The 17031-nt window shown below is 41.1% G+C and overlaps 1 protein-coding gene across 1 annotated transcript in view; it reads left to right on the plus strand.

Annotated features, from left to right (window-relative positions):
- Positions 1 to 17031, plus strand: part of SPHKAP (SPHK1 interactor, AKAP domain containing) — a 61261-nt gene that overhangs the window by 31954 nt on the left and 12276 nt on the right. The window contains exons 3-6 of the mRNA XM_056850126.1: positions 5061 to 5120; positions 10042 to 10176; positions 11309 to 11564; positions 11841 to 15612. Of these exons, the coding sequence (XP_056706104.1) occupies positions 5061 to 5120; positions 10042 to 10176; positions 11309 to 11564; positions 11841 to 15612 (4223 nt within the window). The remainder of the gene's footprint in view (positions 1 to 5060; positions 5121 to 10041; positions 10177 to 11308; positions 11565 to 11840; positions 15613 to 17031) is intronic.

The raw sequence follows: 17031 nt of genomic DNA on the forward strand, positions 1-17031 counted from the left end.
CATCCTTGGACAGCTCTTTGGTCTTGGTCATGGTGGTTAGTTTGGAATCTGATGGATTGATTGCTTCTGTCGACAGCAGAACCCTAACCCTACCCCTAAACCTAATCTGGCTGGTTGATAGGGGATCAAATACTTATTTCACTCATTATAATGCACATCAATCTCTGACTTTTGTCTTCTGGGTTTCTGGGGTTTTTCCTGTTGTTATTCTGTCTCTCACAGCTACAATAAACCTACCATTAAAATTATGGACTGGTCATTTCTTCGTCAGAGGGCAAACGGGCAAATTTAGCAGGGGATCAAATACTTTTTTCCCTCACTGTAATGTCACACCACCATCAATGGCTGAGAACATGGGATATAAAATCTAAAATAAACAAATGTACAGCAATGATCCAATAATTTATATAGCAACCTTTTAAGGTAGGTTGATATTTTATCCCCATATTACAGTTGTGGGGCTGAGGCTGAAAAATAGTGACTTACAAGTCATCAAGAGAGACCATGACAGAGGCAAGATCTGAGGTGAGATTCTCTAATCCACACTGCAGACTCTTACAAAGCGTCTCCAAAGCAGTTAATGGGCTGAGAAAGATATTAATTTGCTTAGAACTGCCTTGACAGCCATTACATGAAATCAGTTAATATATGCAATTTTCCAAGTGAAGTAGCAGTGACTGGTTTCACGCCAAGCTACTTTGTAGCTTGTAGCAAGATTTTTTAAAAATACCAGCAAGGGTTGCAATTGTTTCCAAGAACAGTTTCCAGGCTGTGAAGAACTCTAAAAGTTGTTTTGTGCCTCCAAAAGGGTTTATGCTGGTGTTTCCCAACAGCAGCCTTTATCACAAATTGTTTCTGATGCTAAAGTGTCAAAGACTGTGAGATTTCATTGTTCCATGGAAACAATTGAAGAATCCTGCTGGGCATGCGCAAGCTCTTGGGAGTGCCAAATCTTGGAGTTTCTTATGTTAACTCAAACTGTCCTTCATACAATTGAAAATGTGTGTAATCAGGATACACACATTTGTGATCAGTTATACAGTATCTGACAGAAACAAGAGTTAAAGGACATTGTGTCCCACTATGGGGAAACCTTTCCTAATTAGGGCCAATGTATTTGTGCAGAAGAATAGCAAAACTAGCACACACTCTTATTTGATTCAAACACAAATCACCTGCTGATTTTAAGGACAGGAAGCAATTCTCTCATACACAGTTTAATCAAGCTAAACCTCTTGCATGACACATAGACATTTGGAGCGCAAATAGTTCAAAATATCCTGATTGTCAAAATATGGCTTTCTTGCCAAAGTCCCAAAACTTTCTACATGGTCAACTTCATGATAGCAGACATCACTCCAGCTGAGGCTGACAGATTTGAGAAAGGTGGGTCTTCCCTTTGTACATTTCAACAATTCTTGGATAAAGGAGGAAAGGCAGCCCAAGGTACTATACATGTACAGAAACAGAGAGGTCAAAGATGTCCTTTTTAAAAAAAATAATCCTTGTATAGGAAGAAGGATTTCTGGTAGAACCAGGAACATATCTGTGCTTGCAGAACAATATTATGATTGTTTTCTGTTAAGATCTGCGGTGTTTGTTATGTTTGAGAGTGTATAGACAGAAAATTAAGAAGCTGGCCCATTTTCTTCCAAACTATGGAGGAAAATCCTGTCTGCGGAAATGGAAAGGTATGGAACTAAATTGCTTCCACCATGGAAATCTGGTCAACAGCTGCCTAGACTGCATTCCCCTATCTCACTTCTTTTTATAGGACTGATTGGCTTATTAATCATCTGCAGACTCATAAGACTAGCTGAGACATGTGTCAAGGCACAAATCTTTGTTTTCGAAAAGACTGTGATGATGCGTGCATGGGTGAGTGAGAAGTGGGAGGACGGGGGGAATACATTCATTTATTTGAATCTTAGAAAGAAAGAAAGTGTAAATGTGAGAAAGGATATTCATACTTAGTATGACTTACAGTGCAATCCAATTCATGCCTTCTCTAGAGGAAGCCCCACTATGTTCAGTGCTGCTTTCTTCCAGGATTGCACCTATCCCACATGTCCAGTGTAAAATGGGTAATGTGGTCTCTTCACTGAAAAGATCTCTTGTCCCATCCCAGGAATATACACACTTGTATGGTGTGCATCATTCAGGGACTATACACACTTCGATTATACGCATCAGTCTTTATGGAGAAGAAGGTGCTTTTGTATTTGTAAGTTTAGAGGAACCTTCACAGAAATGTATTCTGAAAAGGAACATTATTACGGAAAGCAACCTGCAAATGCGTGAAGTCCTGACCTGCCTGAGGCGGTCAGGAAGGCTCCCACTCTCCCGGCTTTCCACAAACTATGCAAAACTGAATTATTCCAGAGGGCTTTTCTACACAGGCAATGGTGTACCACAAAAGGCATCACAAAATTACTTAGATAAATCATTGGGGACTGTTGCCTGTACTACTCTATAATTTGCAGTGGGTTGGCTCCCATTGTGTGATTTTGCATCATTTAATGTGCCATATTATCACTTATGCTTTGCTTCAGTTATGCTTCTAGACTTCTGGATGGATCTACAACCCAAATCGATTTCATTATTTATTGAATGTCCCATCTTCTTGACGGTATTGACTCACTCAGTGTAATCCGCTCTGGGTCTCAGTGAGAAAGGCAGATTATAAATAATGTAAATAAATAAGTGTTCCATGATAGTGGTCAAGCAGGACACACCACTGCCATTCATCATTGTCACTTGTACATATTTTTTTCAGGACTAAGTGGGGAAAGATAAAATATGTCCATTAACAATGATGTGCTTGTGAACAATTTACTGAATACCAGGCCCAGAATACAATGTAAATAGAGCAGTTTTATTGCTGTGGAGATATTTGTAATAGTTTATGGCTCTGACACTTCTAGCAGGGAAAAAGGCCTCCAAGGAGCCACCCTTGCATAAGCTTTCATGGCTACAGTGGCATGTACCCACACAACCAATAAATATTTGATTTAATTGAAAAAGAATATGCTGTTTGTGTTGGGAAATTACATAACTAAGGGGGAAAACAAACCGTTTAAAGTCAAATAAAATTCCTTTTGCCCTTTCTTGGGTTCTCCCTAGGAGGGCTGAATGTTTCCATCTGCTACACAGGCTGTCACTTGCAGATGGCCATATTTTGTACATGCAACAGGAGCATATCACACGGGCTTAAGCTTTTGTGTAAAGCCCGGCACATACGCTGGACTGTGACGCTGGCATACAATGAACACAATGAATCTTTTTCTGTTGCCTGACAGGCCCTCTTCTCTGAATATACCTATACATTCCTTGTGGCAAATTGCCTATGATCTGACTAATCACAGGTTTCTGTTGCAAGGGGTAATCTCTTCGTAGGCTTGAACCCTGGAGAGCCCTGCCTCATTGCCTATCTGCCCTTCTTTCCCCCATACTGTGCCATACTGTGAATCTATGTTATGTTATTAGCAGTGTTTAGTCACTTGATACTCTTAACTTAGGGTTGCCAACATCCAGGTACTAGCTGGAGATCTGCTATTACCACTGATCTCCAGCTGATAGAGATCAGTTCACCTGGAGAAAATGGCCACTTTGGCAGTGGCATTGAAGTCCCTCCCCTCCCCAAACCCCACCCTCTCCAAACCCCACCCTAAAAACTTCCCGCCGGTAGCAAAGAGGGACCTGCTAACCCTACTCTAACTCCAATTGACAATATATTTTTTAAGTAAATGGCGTTTTGAAGTGAGTGTTCTCTTCAATTTCAGCATGCTGAAGTAGTCTTAGAAAACCCACATTACTACATGCTTCAGGTCACAGGGTCCTTCCAGTGGATATCGATAATTTTTTCTGCAGTGTGGCTGAATCCTGTCCATTATGTACCTTGACCATGTGCATCACGTGTGTGCCAAACCCATAACACATAAGATGGGGCTTTCTTGTTATATTGCTTGAAATATTTGGTTCCTGTGCTGTACTATTAAGCCAAAAGGTGGCTGTAAACATTATGGAGAATAGCACTACATTTTCCTTCTTTCCCTGGTTTCATAAGGTCTGCTGAAGAAAACATCTGGTGCTATAAACACGTCGAGACTGTGATTCTGTCTGTCTCGGTATAATTTGCTGTTTTAGAGAATTGGTGTTAGGGAGTTTGTTTAAATCTGGTTCCCTGTCACAAATTTAACTACTCTCTTGGCAAGGAATAGACTAAAAATGCTGTTAAGGAGAAATTTCAGCATCACTGCTTTGCCAAAAGCAAAGCCAAAAACATTTCAGAAGCAGGCTTGGGAATGCTGAGGTCACTCTGAGATAGGACACTGAGGTGACAGGAGAGTGCAGTGAGCCATAACCTAACTTAGTGTGTGTGTGTGGGGGGGGGGTTTCACTTGTTGCTGTGAAAGGAAAGTAGGCTAAGAGAAAGAATGCTTCTGTCCTGCCCATGGTATTTGTGACAGTTGACAGAATTGTAATAATAAAAACAAAGCAATTGAAATTGCTAATAAATGTAGTACAAATTTATTTATTTGCTAGTGTCTCAGCATCCAGATCAGGACAAATTTGAGAGGTTTTCTCAGTGAACAACTTCGCAGAAGTGTCACAGCTAATTGTCAGTTGCTGGGATCTTAAAGGCTCAGATTTTGGAATCAACAAGTACTCACTCCCACTCCCAAACAGGCAAAGTGCTGTGATACCAAATTACTATTTCTCTTATTGGAAGTCAATTTTGCTGCCGGTAGTCTCCCCTGCCCCCAAGATCCCAGTGCATTCCTTGTGTGTGTGTTTTAAACTTCCTTCAGGTGGCAGGCAGATATCCTGCATCAGAAAATGTGAAGTAACTTTTAACTCCGTTTCTGTCTTTCCAATGCTCTTCTCTCAAATGAAAAACAACTTACCTTAGACAATTCTGTCTTTTATGTTAAAAGATGACAAATTGCTAAACATATTTAGAAAAATATTTTTAATTGTTAGAAACTTTATAGATCTTCAGAGGGCCTTAAGAGTCTTATCCGTTCCTCTGTTTCCCTCTCTTTCTCTCTTGCTTTCAGGTTTGCTTTGTGAATCTGGATGCATGCAAAGGTGATTGTGATGAAGAACACATGAAGCAGGCAAGTGCTGAGCTAATACAGTCATACCTCGTTTTATTGTGCTTTGCTTTATTGTGCTTTGAGCAAGTCTATCAGCACCATTTTTCCAACAGCATGTGCTCACTTCGTGCCTCTGTGTCACATATTGGTAATTCTTGCAATATTTCAAACTTTTTCATTATTATTACAGTACATTTTTAGACATAATGCTATTGCACCCTTAATGTGTGTGATTCGCTTTATTGTGATATTCGCAACCGAACCCGCAATATCTCCGAGGTGTGCTTGTACACAAATAGCATGCATGGTACACAAAGAGCCTGAGATTGCTCATAAGAAGAAAAAACAGAAGAATGAACAGATGTCTCAATAACTTCCAAGCTCCAGGAAAATAACATATCATGATGACAGAAGCTACAACAATCATGCGCACAGCCCCCACTTGGAAGTGATGTGAGCATAGCCCTTTTGCAAGCCCACTGGCAAACTAAGACACTTATATGGATATCTCATCAAATGTGAACCAGCTCACACATTCAAAGGTGGGGGGAAAGCCCAATAAAGCCATAGCCCGATAAAGTACAAACCCATCACCTTAAATTAGGACACCATATGCCTGATGCTATCAACAGGAGTTCATTGCTATAGCAGGAGGCATTTTAATCAAATGACACCTTGCCTTATCCCTGCAGCCAGTAGGATAAAAATAGGACCCAGGGAAGGCTAACATAGAGTAATACCATCAGGTATCTTGGCAACTGGAAGGAAGCACCACTATGCTTCTGTGAGAGCTGTGCGTCGCTCACCCTCATATGCCTGTGAATGTCAACTATTGGTACCTAGTTGCAGGGACTGGACACCTCAGCAGAAAGTGCCTTGCAAAACTTGCCTCATAGAACTATTATGTTCTAAGCACCCTGATTTTTTGTCAGATTGGCCACTTCATCTCAAATAATCTGATCCCACAAAACAATCCAAGAGCTAGGGTTTCTGTAAAATATGATCGTCTTGAATTAATTGTTGGGTGGGTAGTGAGAGGGAGCCAGCCATCAGCCCCATAGATACTTTACTCTGGACTGTTAGGCACTTATTTCACAGAAAGAGACTCTGAGCATCAGAATTTGGGTAGGAACAAGGATCTTACCCACTATGGAAGAGTCAACCCCTAGTACAATCCGTAACAGATTACCAGAATTTTCTTGGCAGCCATCAGGAAAGTTGATCCCACAAAATCCAGACTATTTATTCTTTTAGTTCAAACATCATGGTTTGGCTTTATAGGAATGAGCCTTGGCCTTACATGCTCCCTCATGTGCCTCTTTTTTGCCATCAAGTCACAGCTCACATATCGTGACACTGTAGAGTTGTCAAGGCAAGAGATGTTCAGAGATGGTTTGCCATTGCCTGCCTCAGCGTCACGACCCTGGTATTCCTAGTTGGTCTCCCATCTAATACTAACCAGGGTTGACCCTGCTTAGCTTCTGAGATCTGATGAGATCAGGCTCGTCTGGGCTATTCAGGTCAGGTGTGCCTCATACTTACCTCATATGCTCCAATTTCTCCCATCCCATCTTGATTTGTGACAAACAAACCATTGCTGTTACATCCAGATCTGGATGTCTGCGCAAACCAAATTTGGACACCCCTCCCCCAAAATGTTGGTTCCTTGTTTAGGATTGCAGGCAATCTATAGTTTTCCACAAACCAGGTTGTGGAGAAAAAAACTGAAGTATGAAAAAGAGCAGAGATGGAGAGCCAGGGGAGGGAGCACATGAGCTTGAGGCTTCCAGTTGTAACACCAAAAAAAAATGGTTTTCTGTTGTAAGACCAAATCATCCGAACTGGCTCATAGTTAAAAGTTTATCCCTGAATTTTGATGCCCCAATCTCCCTTTACTTAATCTCATGTATTCTTTTCCTGACATTTGGGGATACAGTGAATGTATAGTCTCCTTTTTCTTTTTCATGGCCTCTTAAATACCTGAAAACTGTCCACGCTTCCCTTCTTAAACTTCTTGTCTCTGGAACAGATATGTGTGGTTTACTCAATCATTCTTTTTATGACTTGGTGATGGGCAAATGGGGGATTGCTCCAACCACTAAGGTGATGAGTCCAATAATATACTTTTGTAGAATGGCCATCTGGATATTCTGTTATCTTCTTAATTTTCCCTACCTACACCCAGACCCAAACATTTCTATCACTGAATCTAAACAAAACCGCCCTTGGCTTTTCTCAATTGCTCTGTTTTTACAATGGCAAAATCTAGTAGATTTAGATTTTTTTCTGTATTGGGGATTGACATTATCAAAAAAATTGTTTGCAATTATTTATATATTTGTATCCTGATTTCCTTCCTGATTGCTTACAGCATCATTCTCCCCTCCTCCATTTTATCCTCATATCAACCTTGTGAGGGAGGTTATTCTGAGAGAGGGTAACTGGCCCAAAAATCAGCCAGCAAACTTCCATGGCAAAATGGAAATTCAACCCTGCATCTTCCAGATCCTAGTCTAACACTGTCCACTATGCCATGATGGCTTGTTGTATGTAAGGAAATTTCCAAGCTTTAACAGTTCTGCTGTGTTTAGATAGGTACTATAACTTAACATACCAGTGCTAAACAAATTGGAAATTAAGGTAAAAATCTTAAAGGCTTTTACTGGAAGAGTGCACAAGCTTAATGAGCAAGCCTTCAATATCTCTGCCATCAGAATTATACCAAGGCAGTTCATAAAGTCAAAATTTCATTCACCTAACAGCAACATCAGTGCTTGAAAAAAAACTCACGGCAGGACCTTTTCAGTATTTAATTCAGCTGAGAACAGCCAAGTTGTTCTCTCCTAATTGCCTTCAGATGATTAGTCACTAGTTGAAAATCTTTCTCCAGCTGCTTTCTATAACCAGGGGCTGGAAAAGCTCAAATATTCAATAAATGTCTATACAAATATAGATATACAGTTTCAGAAACTGAGAGCATTTTTCATGTAAAATGGCTGTTTGAACATGGAGACAAGACTGGGAAACTTGACTTGAGAAACCATCCATAGGTGATTTCATAATCCTTCCATTTCTGATATTTAAAGAACCATATAGTGGGGCAGGATAAAATCGTGCTGGAACCTCTGGCCTAAATTTGAGCTTGGCTGATTGCCAGACTTCTTTTCAAAACCGTGCTTTGAAAGGCATGCTTCAGCACTAAACTATATGAAACAGTAATGAAGAAAATCATGCCCCAGAGTGTTGTCATTCTAACTATGAAGGAATTCACTAAATGCTATGTGTATGTTGCAAATACCTACATTTGCAAATACTGACATTCTAGTTAACGATCCTAGCCAAATTTTGTGAATTTCCAATAACAACTTTTGTTAATGTTAATGGACATCTAAATTTACTGATGTATGTCCAAAAGTGGGGAAATATATATCTACTTTTAGACATTTCACAGAATTCACTTGGAATTTGTCAGCATCAATATGCAAATTCTCTACATTTTGGACAATCCATGTAACACATATATATCCAGTTCTCTGTGGATATTAGTAAGAATAGGAATAGAACCTCAGAGGAGTCAATCACAGAAATACAACAAACCATACATATCTGCTGATGTCAGCTCAACCCTTGTCTAAAGACATGTTGCTAAGGAGCAGTTTAGTTTTCATTGCAAAGTGACCTTTTAGATCTGAGGGAACTCTGTGAGTGGTTTCATCACACGCTGAGTTGTGTTGCCACCAGCAGTCACCTGGGAACCTTTTTTAAAAAGCTTTGTTTTGCATAATCCTTCAGGCAGCCAGATGTATGATGAACCCATGAAATGATTGTCTTGTTTTCACGTTCAGGGAGTGGAATCACCTTGTGGTGAAAGCTGATAGAGCAGGAAAGGAATTTGGGGAGATTAGGTAGAGTTGCTACAGGCTTGGCTAAGTTTTACAAAAGGGTTCAATGTCTTTGTAACTGAAATTTTAATGTAAACTGAATAACAAAGGCCCAGGTCATAGAGCTAGAAACATTCTCTTAAATTCATGTTTTAGGACAGAGAGTTCCTTCCTGAGCTCTAACAGTCTTGTCTTGGGCTGTATTTTTTATACCTACCTGTGCCCACATTAGGGTTGCCAGGTCCCTCTTCGCCACTGGTGGGAGGTTTTGGGGGCAGAGCCTAAGGAGGGTGGGGCTTGGGAAGGGGAGGGACTTCAATACCATAGGGTCCAGTTGCCAAAGCGGCCATTTTCTCCTGGGGAACTGATGTCGGCTAGAGATCAGTTGTAATAGCAGGAGAACTCCAGCTAGTACCTGGAGGTTATGTAGAAAAACGGCAGCACACAGGCTCACAACAAATAAAATTAACCACAATTTTTGAGTTTCAATTTTTATTCTTATCACTATAATTATTTTCAATATTTACAACCACATTCAAACAATACACTCACAGGTGTTTCAAACGACATTCAAAATTCTGTATGTAGCACAAAAGCGAAAAGGGACCAAAACACTTGCAGTTCCCAATATAATGGTGCAGAATAATAGAGCTGTGGCAGTGCGCAGATTCTTCAGCAAATAAGTCAAAGTGTGATCATAAGGAAGTGTCCAGAACTCACAGTACAAACACCCAGCTGGCTGAAATAGTCTTCGCCCCGCAGGGCGGGAGACCGGGGAACTCCGGCACAACAAAAGATGGAAGGAGGAATGCTTTCCCGGAATAAGTTCTCACGTTTTCGCTAGTAAGCTTTGTCAGCCAATATCTCAACAAATACAAATTTTCAATGTCCGACCTATTGGTTCTCTAGCAGGATTCACAAGGAATTCTCCAGCTGGAGAATTATATATATATATATGATCGCTCAATAGGTAAAAGGTGGGGTTATGCCTCATCTTATTTTTGATCGCTCAATAGGTAAAAGGTGGGGTTGTGCTTCATCTTATTTTTCTTGTTCTACAGAGATTGATCAGTGTCTCGCCAAATCTTCCAAAGCTTATCAACTCTATGAATGTACAGCCCCCAAAAGAGAATGAAATTATTCTGCTGAGTGGATTAACTTCAGGAAGCCTCCAGGCTGATTTTGAAGTACCCCAGGTATGAACTTTAAATTCGTTTTGAATGCCTTCACACTCTTAACAGGTATTTCATGTATCCTTATGCAGGTAACGCATAAGGATGAATTATAGCTAGGACTACAAAAGAATATTTGTGTATAAAAAGAGAACAATGTTTTAGAGTGTTTGCATATATAACACGCTTCCATTTGTTGCTACCCCTTGTATGTGTGTTATTTATAAACGTATGCACAAATCCAAAATCAAATATTGTATTTAATGCTTTAGTCACAGGCCTTTAGCATTACAGCAAATATAGGTGGGAACATATAACCAAACAAATACTGCACTTAAGTTTTATAAAAGTAGCTAATTGTAAAACCAATATGTTTTACAAATATCAAATCACTGCATTCTAGGTAATGAATACACCTTTCCCTTATCCAGCTTTATTCTAATTTTAGCTATGCTTAAGTGTAAGATATGCTGCCTGTGTACTTCTGACTTCTTTATCCGTTTTATAGGCAGCTTTTTGTGGTGTGAACAGAATGAGATTCTGCCTCGGTCATTAGTCAGGAGGCCGTCAAAGCATGTCAACCAATGGCTGTTGGCACTCAATTGGTATGCTACTGATTTCAGGATATGTGAAGATGCAATTAAAGACATGGCTCCGATCCAGATACAGTTACTGGTGTATTGTTGAAAGTAATGGGACTTCAGTTAGCCATGGGTAACTTGTTCCATTGGGTTTAATGAGGCTTTGTCTTGACTAACTTTATTTGGATTGGGCCTTATCAGCAGGAGATTAGCAAGTGGGTTTGGGTAATTCGAATCAGCTTTTGCTTTGTAAATGACATAATAATATTTGTCTTTTCTGATGATGACTGGAAAAGTACTCAAAAATGGCAGCAAGGAAAAAAACACACGTTAACAACACAGACATGTATCCATTGTATATAAAACACACACTCCCATGAAACCTCTTGAGCCTGTTATCCTCATATTTACCCCATGTAAAACAAAACACCACAATATCCTACCAACATGCAGGAAATTTTACAAGTATTTTTAATTGCAGGAAGTATTTAGAGAGAGTAAAATTTTTAATTAAAGTTCTCTGTTTTCCTTTGACTCGCATAATTCTTTGGGTGTTTTCTCCCCCCCCCCCCCAGTGTTCTTGGCTGGCAGATGTCTGTCTGGTTCAGTGTGCAAGAGGAAACAGAAAGAACAGCACAAGCTGCCTCATCTTTGAAATAAACAAGTTCCTGATTGGGCTGGAACTTGTTCAGGAGAGGCAGCTGCGTGTTGAAGCTAGCATCTTCAAGCCCGAGGATGATACCAACTGCTCGGTGTCGTCAATAGAGGAAGATTTTCTTACGGCATCGGAACACTTTGATGAGGAGAATGAGGCTGATGAGTATATAAATGGTAAAAGTCTGGCACTCAAGCATGTCGGTTGGCTATGTTTGTAGAAATGATGCTGGATGTTCATTGATGCATACTTCTAATTGCTGCTTGAAAAGCAATATAATGAGATCAAGATAAAAGTTTCTTGTACCATTAAATATCACTGCTCATGAGACATATCTGGGGTCATTGTACATGGTGGCTGCACTCTACAGTTCATTTCACTTAGTAACCCTCACTGTTCAGGAAGGGCCATCTGGTTATCAAAAGATTAACGTATTGTTTTCCTTCTCCCAGATCAGGAAAAGCTAAATGGCACGGAACCTTCATCAACATTCAAAAAGTATCAAGGGAAAGGACTTGAAATCCTAGATTGCAAACAGGCCAGATTGCCATTTACTCTAGAAGCTAATTGTGTTAACAAAGGCAGCGCAGCTCCAAACAGGACTTCAAGTTCATCTGAGGAAGACTTTAATTTTGGGGGGGAAGGCAGTGTTTTACAAACTGTCGGTAAGGCCACCAAGCAGCTACACTGGAAGGCTAATGTAGCTGGGAAATCTAAGCCTTCCTCAAATACAGATGACCCGGAATACTCTTCTAGGGGTGATACAGACAACTCTGATGTGTCAGAAGATGCATCTTTGGCTATAATGGCGAAGGAGGAACTGATTTCTTTGGATGATGGAACAGGAGAACAAGATGGTCATTTAGACACATCCGTGTGTGGAGATGAAATAAAACCTCACCCTGCTGTGCAAAATGAACAAGCTACGGCAGGTCAGTTTGCTACAAATTTGGCAGAGTCTGTACTGCAGGATGCCTTCATCAGATTATCTCAGTCTGCTTTTACCAACGAGGCTGCCATCAGCATCTCTGTTGGTAACACCTTAACTTCAGCCACATGTACAACAGAAGATGAAATGGCTTCCCGGCCATGGAATGAACTTCCCAAAATTGTCATAGTTCAAAGTCCAGATGGCTCTGAAAACATATCTGAGTGGTCTGGATCTAGTTTACCAAATCTGAGTCCTGGGTCTGAAATGGAATGTCCTACCGAAGTTGCAGATTTGGTTCAAGACAACACCTCCAGTGGAAGCACTCAGAGTACTTTGGAAGTAGCTTTGGCCTGTGCAGCTACAGTCATTGGTACTATTTCAAGCCCACATGCGGCAGAGCAACTTCACAGCGAACAGGAACCAATGAACTCTGAAAATGATATGGTTGCCAGTGAAGAGTTAGGGCCAAATCCTTCCCAAAGCCTCAATAACTGTACTTCTGTGGACTATTCTTTTCCATCTGCCCTGTGCGGAATGACTCAAGTAGCAAGTGCTGTTGCTGTTTGTGGTCTTGGTGAAAAAAAAGATGACACGTACCCTGTAACTTCAACTGGACTCTTATCTGCTGCAGAGGCATCAGCAGCCATTACTCTCCACTGCAGTATAGCCATAGGGAGCAGCATGGAGAATCTGAACAGTAGCATTGCACAAGCATTGTTCAAAGAGGCATCCTTAGTGCTAACAAATCCAGAAACATACAAAAATATAGGGGAGTTTATGGAATCCGTAAATGGGAAAATAGTTCAGGCTGCGAGAAAACCACCAATTCCACACTTGGATGAAGTCATAGTTGATGAACTTGCCCAGAACTTGTCTAATATTATTCTGAGGCACTCTGTGGAAGAGGTCAGGAAGAACCAGCTTAACACCAGTTCGGAAAGAAACATAGGCATGAACAGCCAGGATCTTTTTATTTCAACTGCAAACAAACTGCTTTTTAATGTGCTGTATTTGACTTGTAAGAAAATGAGTGATATTTCACAGCTTAGCGAATGTTCGAATAACTTTGCTGAAGAAAATTCCAGCTGGCAAGCAATGGACAGCCAACCAAAAGAAGCGATAGACAATGTACTACAGCAGTGCCCAAACTACTCAAATCATGAGCCTTCCCCTGGTACTAATTCTGACAAGGATCTTGTTCCTTTAGCAAGTTCAGTGAAAGACATCAAAGAGGAAGTCGTGGCAGTTGCTCAGAAATCTGCCATGCTTCCAACAGATCTGTCCCCTAGAACCAGTGGTCATAGTTCACCTACTGGAAGGACATCACCCAAGAAAAGGTATGTGAAAAGAACTACAAGAGATTGTTCTAAATCCACGAATCCCAGCAATAATCATACTAAGCAAGAACTCAGATCGTTTACTGGCAGGGAAAATACCACAACTGGAAATGAATGCAAACACGGTATTCAAGAACTGCCATCTTCTCGTGCTCTAATAAGTACAGACAGTCAGGAAGAGCACATCTGTGATGCAGCATGGCACAGTGAAACCCAACTCAGTCTGTCATTATTGGGTAATCAAAGTTTGTTGCCTCCCCAACTTCTGCCACAGTTGAAGCACCCAGCAGATGACTACTGCTTAACAGATTTTGCGGAGGAATTGGCCGAAACAGTGGTCTCCATGGCGACAGAAATAGCTGCCATTTGCCTTGACAATTCAAATGGCAAGCAACCCTGGTTCTGCGCATGGAAGAGAGGAAGTGAATATTTGATGCCTCAGGCTTTGTCATGGCAGACCATCAAAAGGAAGAAGGAAACAACGCAGTCTAATGGATCTGTTGTGAGAAAACATAGGCCACCTAGGCTTAGTGAAATCAAGAGAAAAACTGATGAGCATCCTGAGCTAAAAGAGAGGCTGATGAATAGGGTAGTGGACGAATCCATTAATCTTGATGACACACCAGATTCTAGTTTTGCCAATGAAGTGGCCGCTAAAATTATGAACTTAGAGGAACTCTCTATGGTTGATAATGTATGGCAGAGTCCGAACCATCCTCGGAATAGACTGCTCTGTGACCGGTGGAATAGAGTCAATGCATCTAGTTGTGAAAGCATTCCTGAAGAGGATTCAGATTCCAAAGGGTCAGCCAATACTTTGGGTCTCATGAACACCCTAGGGCAGTCGATAAGCAGAACAAGTTCCATCTCCAAACAGTCTAGCTGTGAAAGCATTACAGATGAGTTTTCAAGATTTATGGTCAACCAGATGGAAAATGAAGGCCGAGAGTTCGATTTGTTACTTGACTACTACGCTGGGAAAAATGCAAATAACATCTTAACTTCTGCACTGCAACAAGTGTCCAAGAAAAATGGCCACCTCAACGTCCGGCCGAGTTGCCCATCTAAACAGTCAAGCACAGAAAGCATAACAGAAGAGTTTTATAGATATATGCTTAAAGAAATAGAAAAAGAGAATAAGGAGAATGTGTTCTCTGCAAGGAATTCAAAGGAGTGGGGTAGCAGTTTATTACCTCCTTCCCAACGATCACTATTTTGTTTTAGACAGTCCTCGATGCCTGATAGCAGATCTTCAGCTTCAAGGCTAACAGTGAATGTGCCCATCAAGGCAAATTCATTAGACGGTTGTTCCCGCAATGGTCACCAGGATTCTTTAAGTGTACAGCCCATCAGCACCGTGTCCTCTTCTGGGCTTTGCAAATCAGACTCTTACCTGTACCAAAGATGTAGGTCAGATCAAGTAACAGACATGCTGATTCATGAGACTTGGGCAAACTCCATCAAAGCTCTAATGTGCAAGAACAAAATAATTGTGGATGAACTAGAGGTTACAGAACCCGAACAGCATCCCCATGACTCTCCACTGCATGTTCAACAATACGCAAATAGGTTAGCAGCAAATATTGTTGAAAGTGGGAAAACTTTAATTGCCATCCATCAAGATTCTACAAATAGAGAGAGTTCAGACGAAAGCAGTCCTGTCCCAAAAGGGATGCAGATCTCTAAACCAGTAGGAGATAGAACAGACTTAGATGTGAAAAGGCAATATTTTGCAGCCTCTGGGATGTTTCCAAAAAAACATACTAGCTCCTCTGCATGCCTAAGGGAAGTGCCTTTAATTCAGATAGAAACTGATCAAAGAGAAGACCTTGATAAAGGCCCAGAACCCCTAATTCAAGTTAACATCTCCCCTGGAGAAACAAGGGAGCCGTTCAACAAAGAAAGCCCTTCAGAAGCAGATATGGGAAGACACGTGGTGTCCTTTTCAAACAGCAGGTAAGAATCATGGTCAGATTTAGAGATGTGAATGAGAAAGTTATGGTGCCCAACACATCTCTGTACATAGGGTAGGACTGCAGAAATGTAAGCAGAAACACATGCACAGATATAAACGCTCAGAGCTTCCCGCATTTCTGGCCATATCCATTTTCTCTGACTCCCCCCTCCCCCAAAATAATTCAGTTTACCAAATCTTTACAGTGTTCTGCTTCTCTTGCTGGCTAAGCCATCTGTTTTCATATGCCCATATCACATGTTGCAGTTTTTGTGTGAACATGCGGGGGGGGGGGACACTTGTATGTCTATCATAATCTGTAACTATAACTATGAATAAGCTGCAGATACATGCACTAAAGAGCCATAGATGCCCAGCAAATGTGGTACAGATCACATAATGGCCCTATATTTCCCTGCTATCCAGAACACAGATACTTCTCCTTTGCCTTTCCATTCAGCCACTATATCCTTCTCTTTACACCCTAGCATAAAACTTTGGATGGGTAAGCATTCTTACTGGTGATTTCTTCAATCATTGCCATTCTCTGCCCCCTTGACCCATGCTTTCGCCCCATTGGCTCCACCAGGAGAAGGGAAGTCCACTTGCCCAGGGGCTGTGCTGGTCTCTGGGGGGCTCTGCCTCTGCACCCCCTGCCCCCTGCTCTTCTAGGGCTACACATATTAAAGCCAGTTGAACAGAGAAAAAATAATAATTGCTGTTCTCCAGGCTCTTCAATTTGGCTTAGACCCCACTGTATATCTGATACTTAACAGAATGATTAATCCACCCCTAGTCAGATGAGAACAGAGTTAATTAGATCTGTGAATTGACATGTGCTGGACTGAACATCATTTCTCTGAAAGTTGTTTAGATGTTGCTCTTGCTTGCTAAGAATACACCTCAAGATTCTATAGTGAATTCAGATGCATGGCAGTTCGTGGAAACATTTTCTTAACTGATTGCTCAGTAATTTTAAACTGTGCTTTTTATCCTATGAAAAGAGAGACAGGCCTGATTGTTCTGTTCATATGCCTTCTGTTAGTTTGTGCAATATAGCCTGATCAGTAGAACAGCTTTCACTCATCTCTCTGTAGTGTGGCCGGGTCCTTACCCAGAGAAGGTGCTTCCAATGTCCCAGGGCGAAGTGCAGCGGCAGTGACCTCACCCATTTGTCCAGCAATCCTTTCTCCCACCCTCTTCTCTCGCTTGCTGTGACGTATAATGAGTCATCCCGTGTACCAGTGCTGTGTAGGAGATTATACAATGTATTTTATTGACTGACTTTCTATGGTTGTTCATCTCCAAGTTCCTTAGTAATTGTGGCAATTTAAGGTGCAACATTGAGTAACTGCTTAGTGAATCAGCAAGCCATATAATGAGATATCCATGCATGCTTGATTAAAGGTGCAATCTCCAGG

The sequence above is a fragment of the Euleptes europaea genome, chromosome 5 (genome assembly GCF_029931775.1).
Source record: "Euleptes europaea isolate rEulEur1 chromosome 5, rEulEur1.hap1, whole genome shotgun sequence".
Lineage (NCBI taxonomy): Eukaryota > Metazoa > Chordata > Lepidosauria > Squamata > Sphaerodactylidae > Euleptes > Euleptes europaea.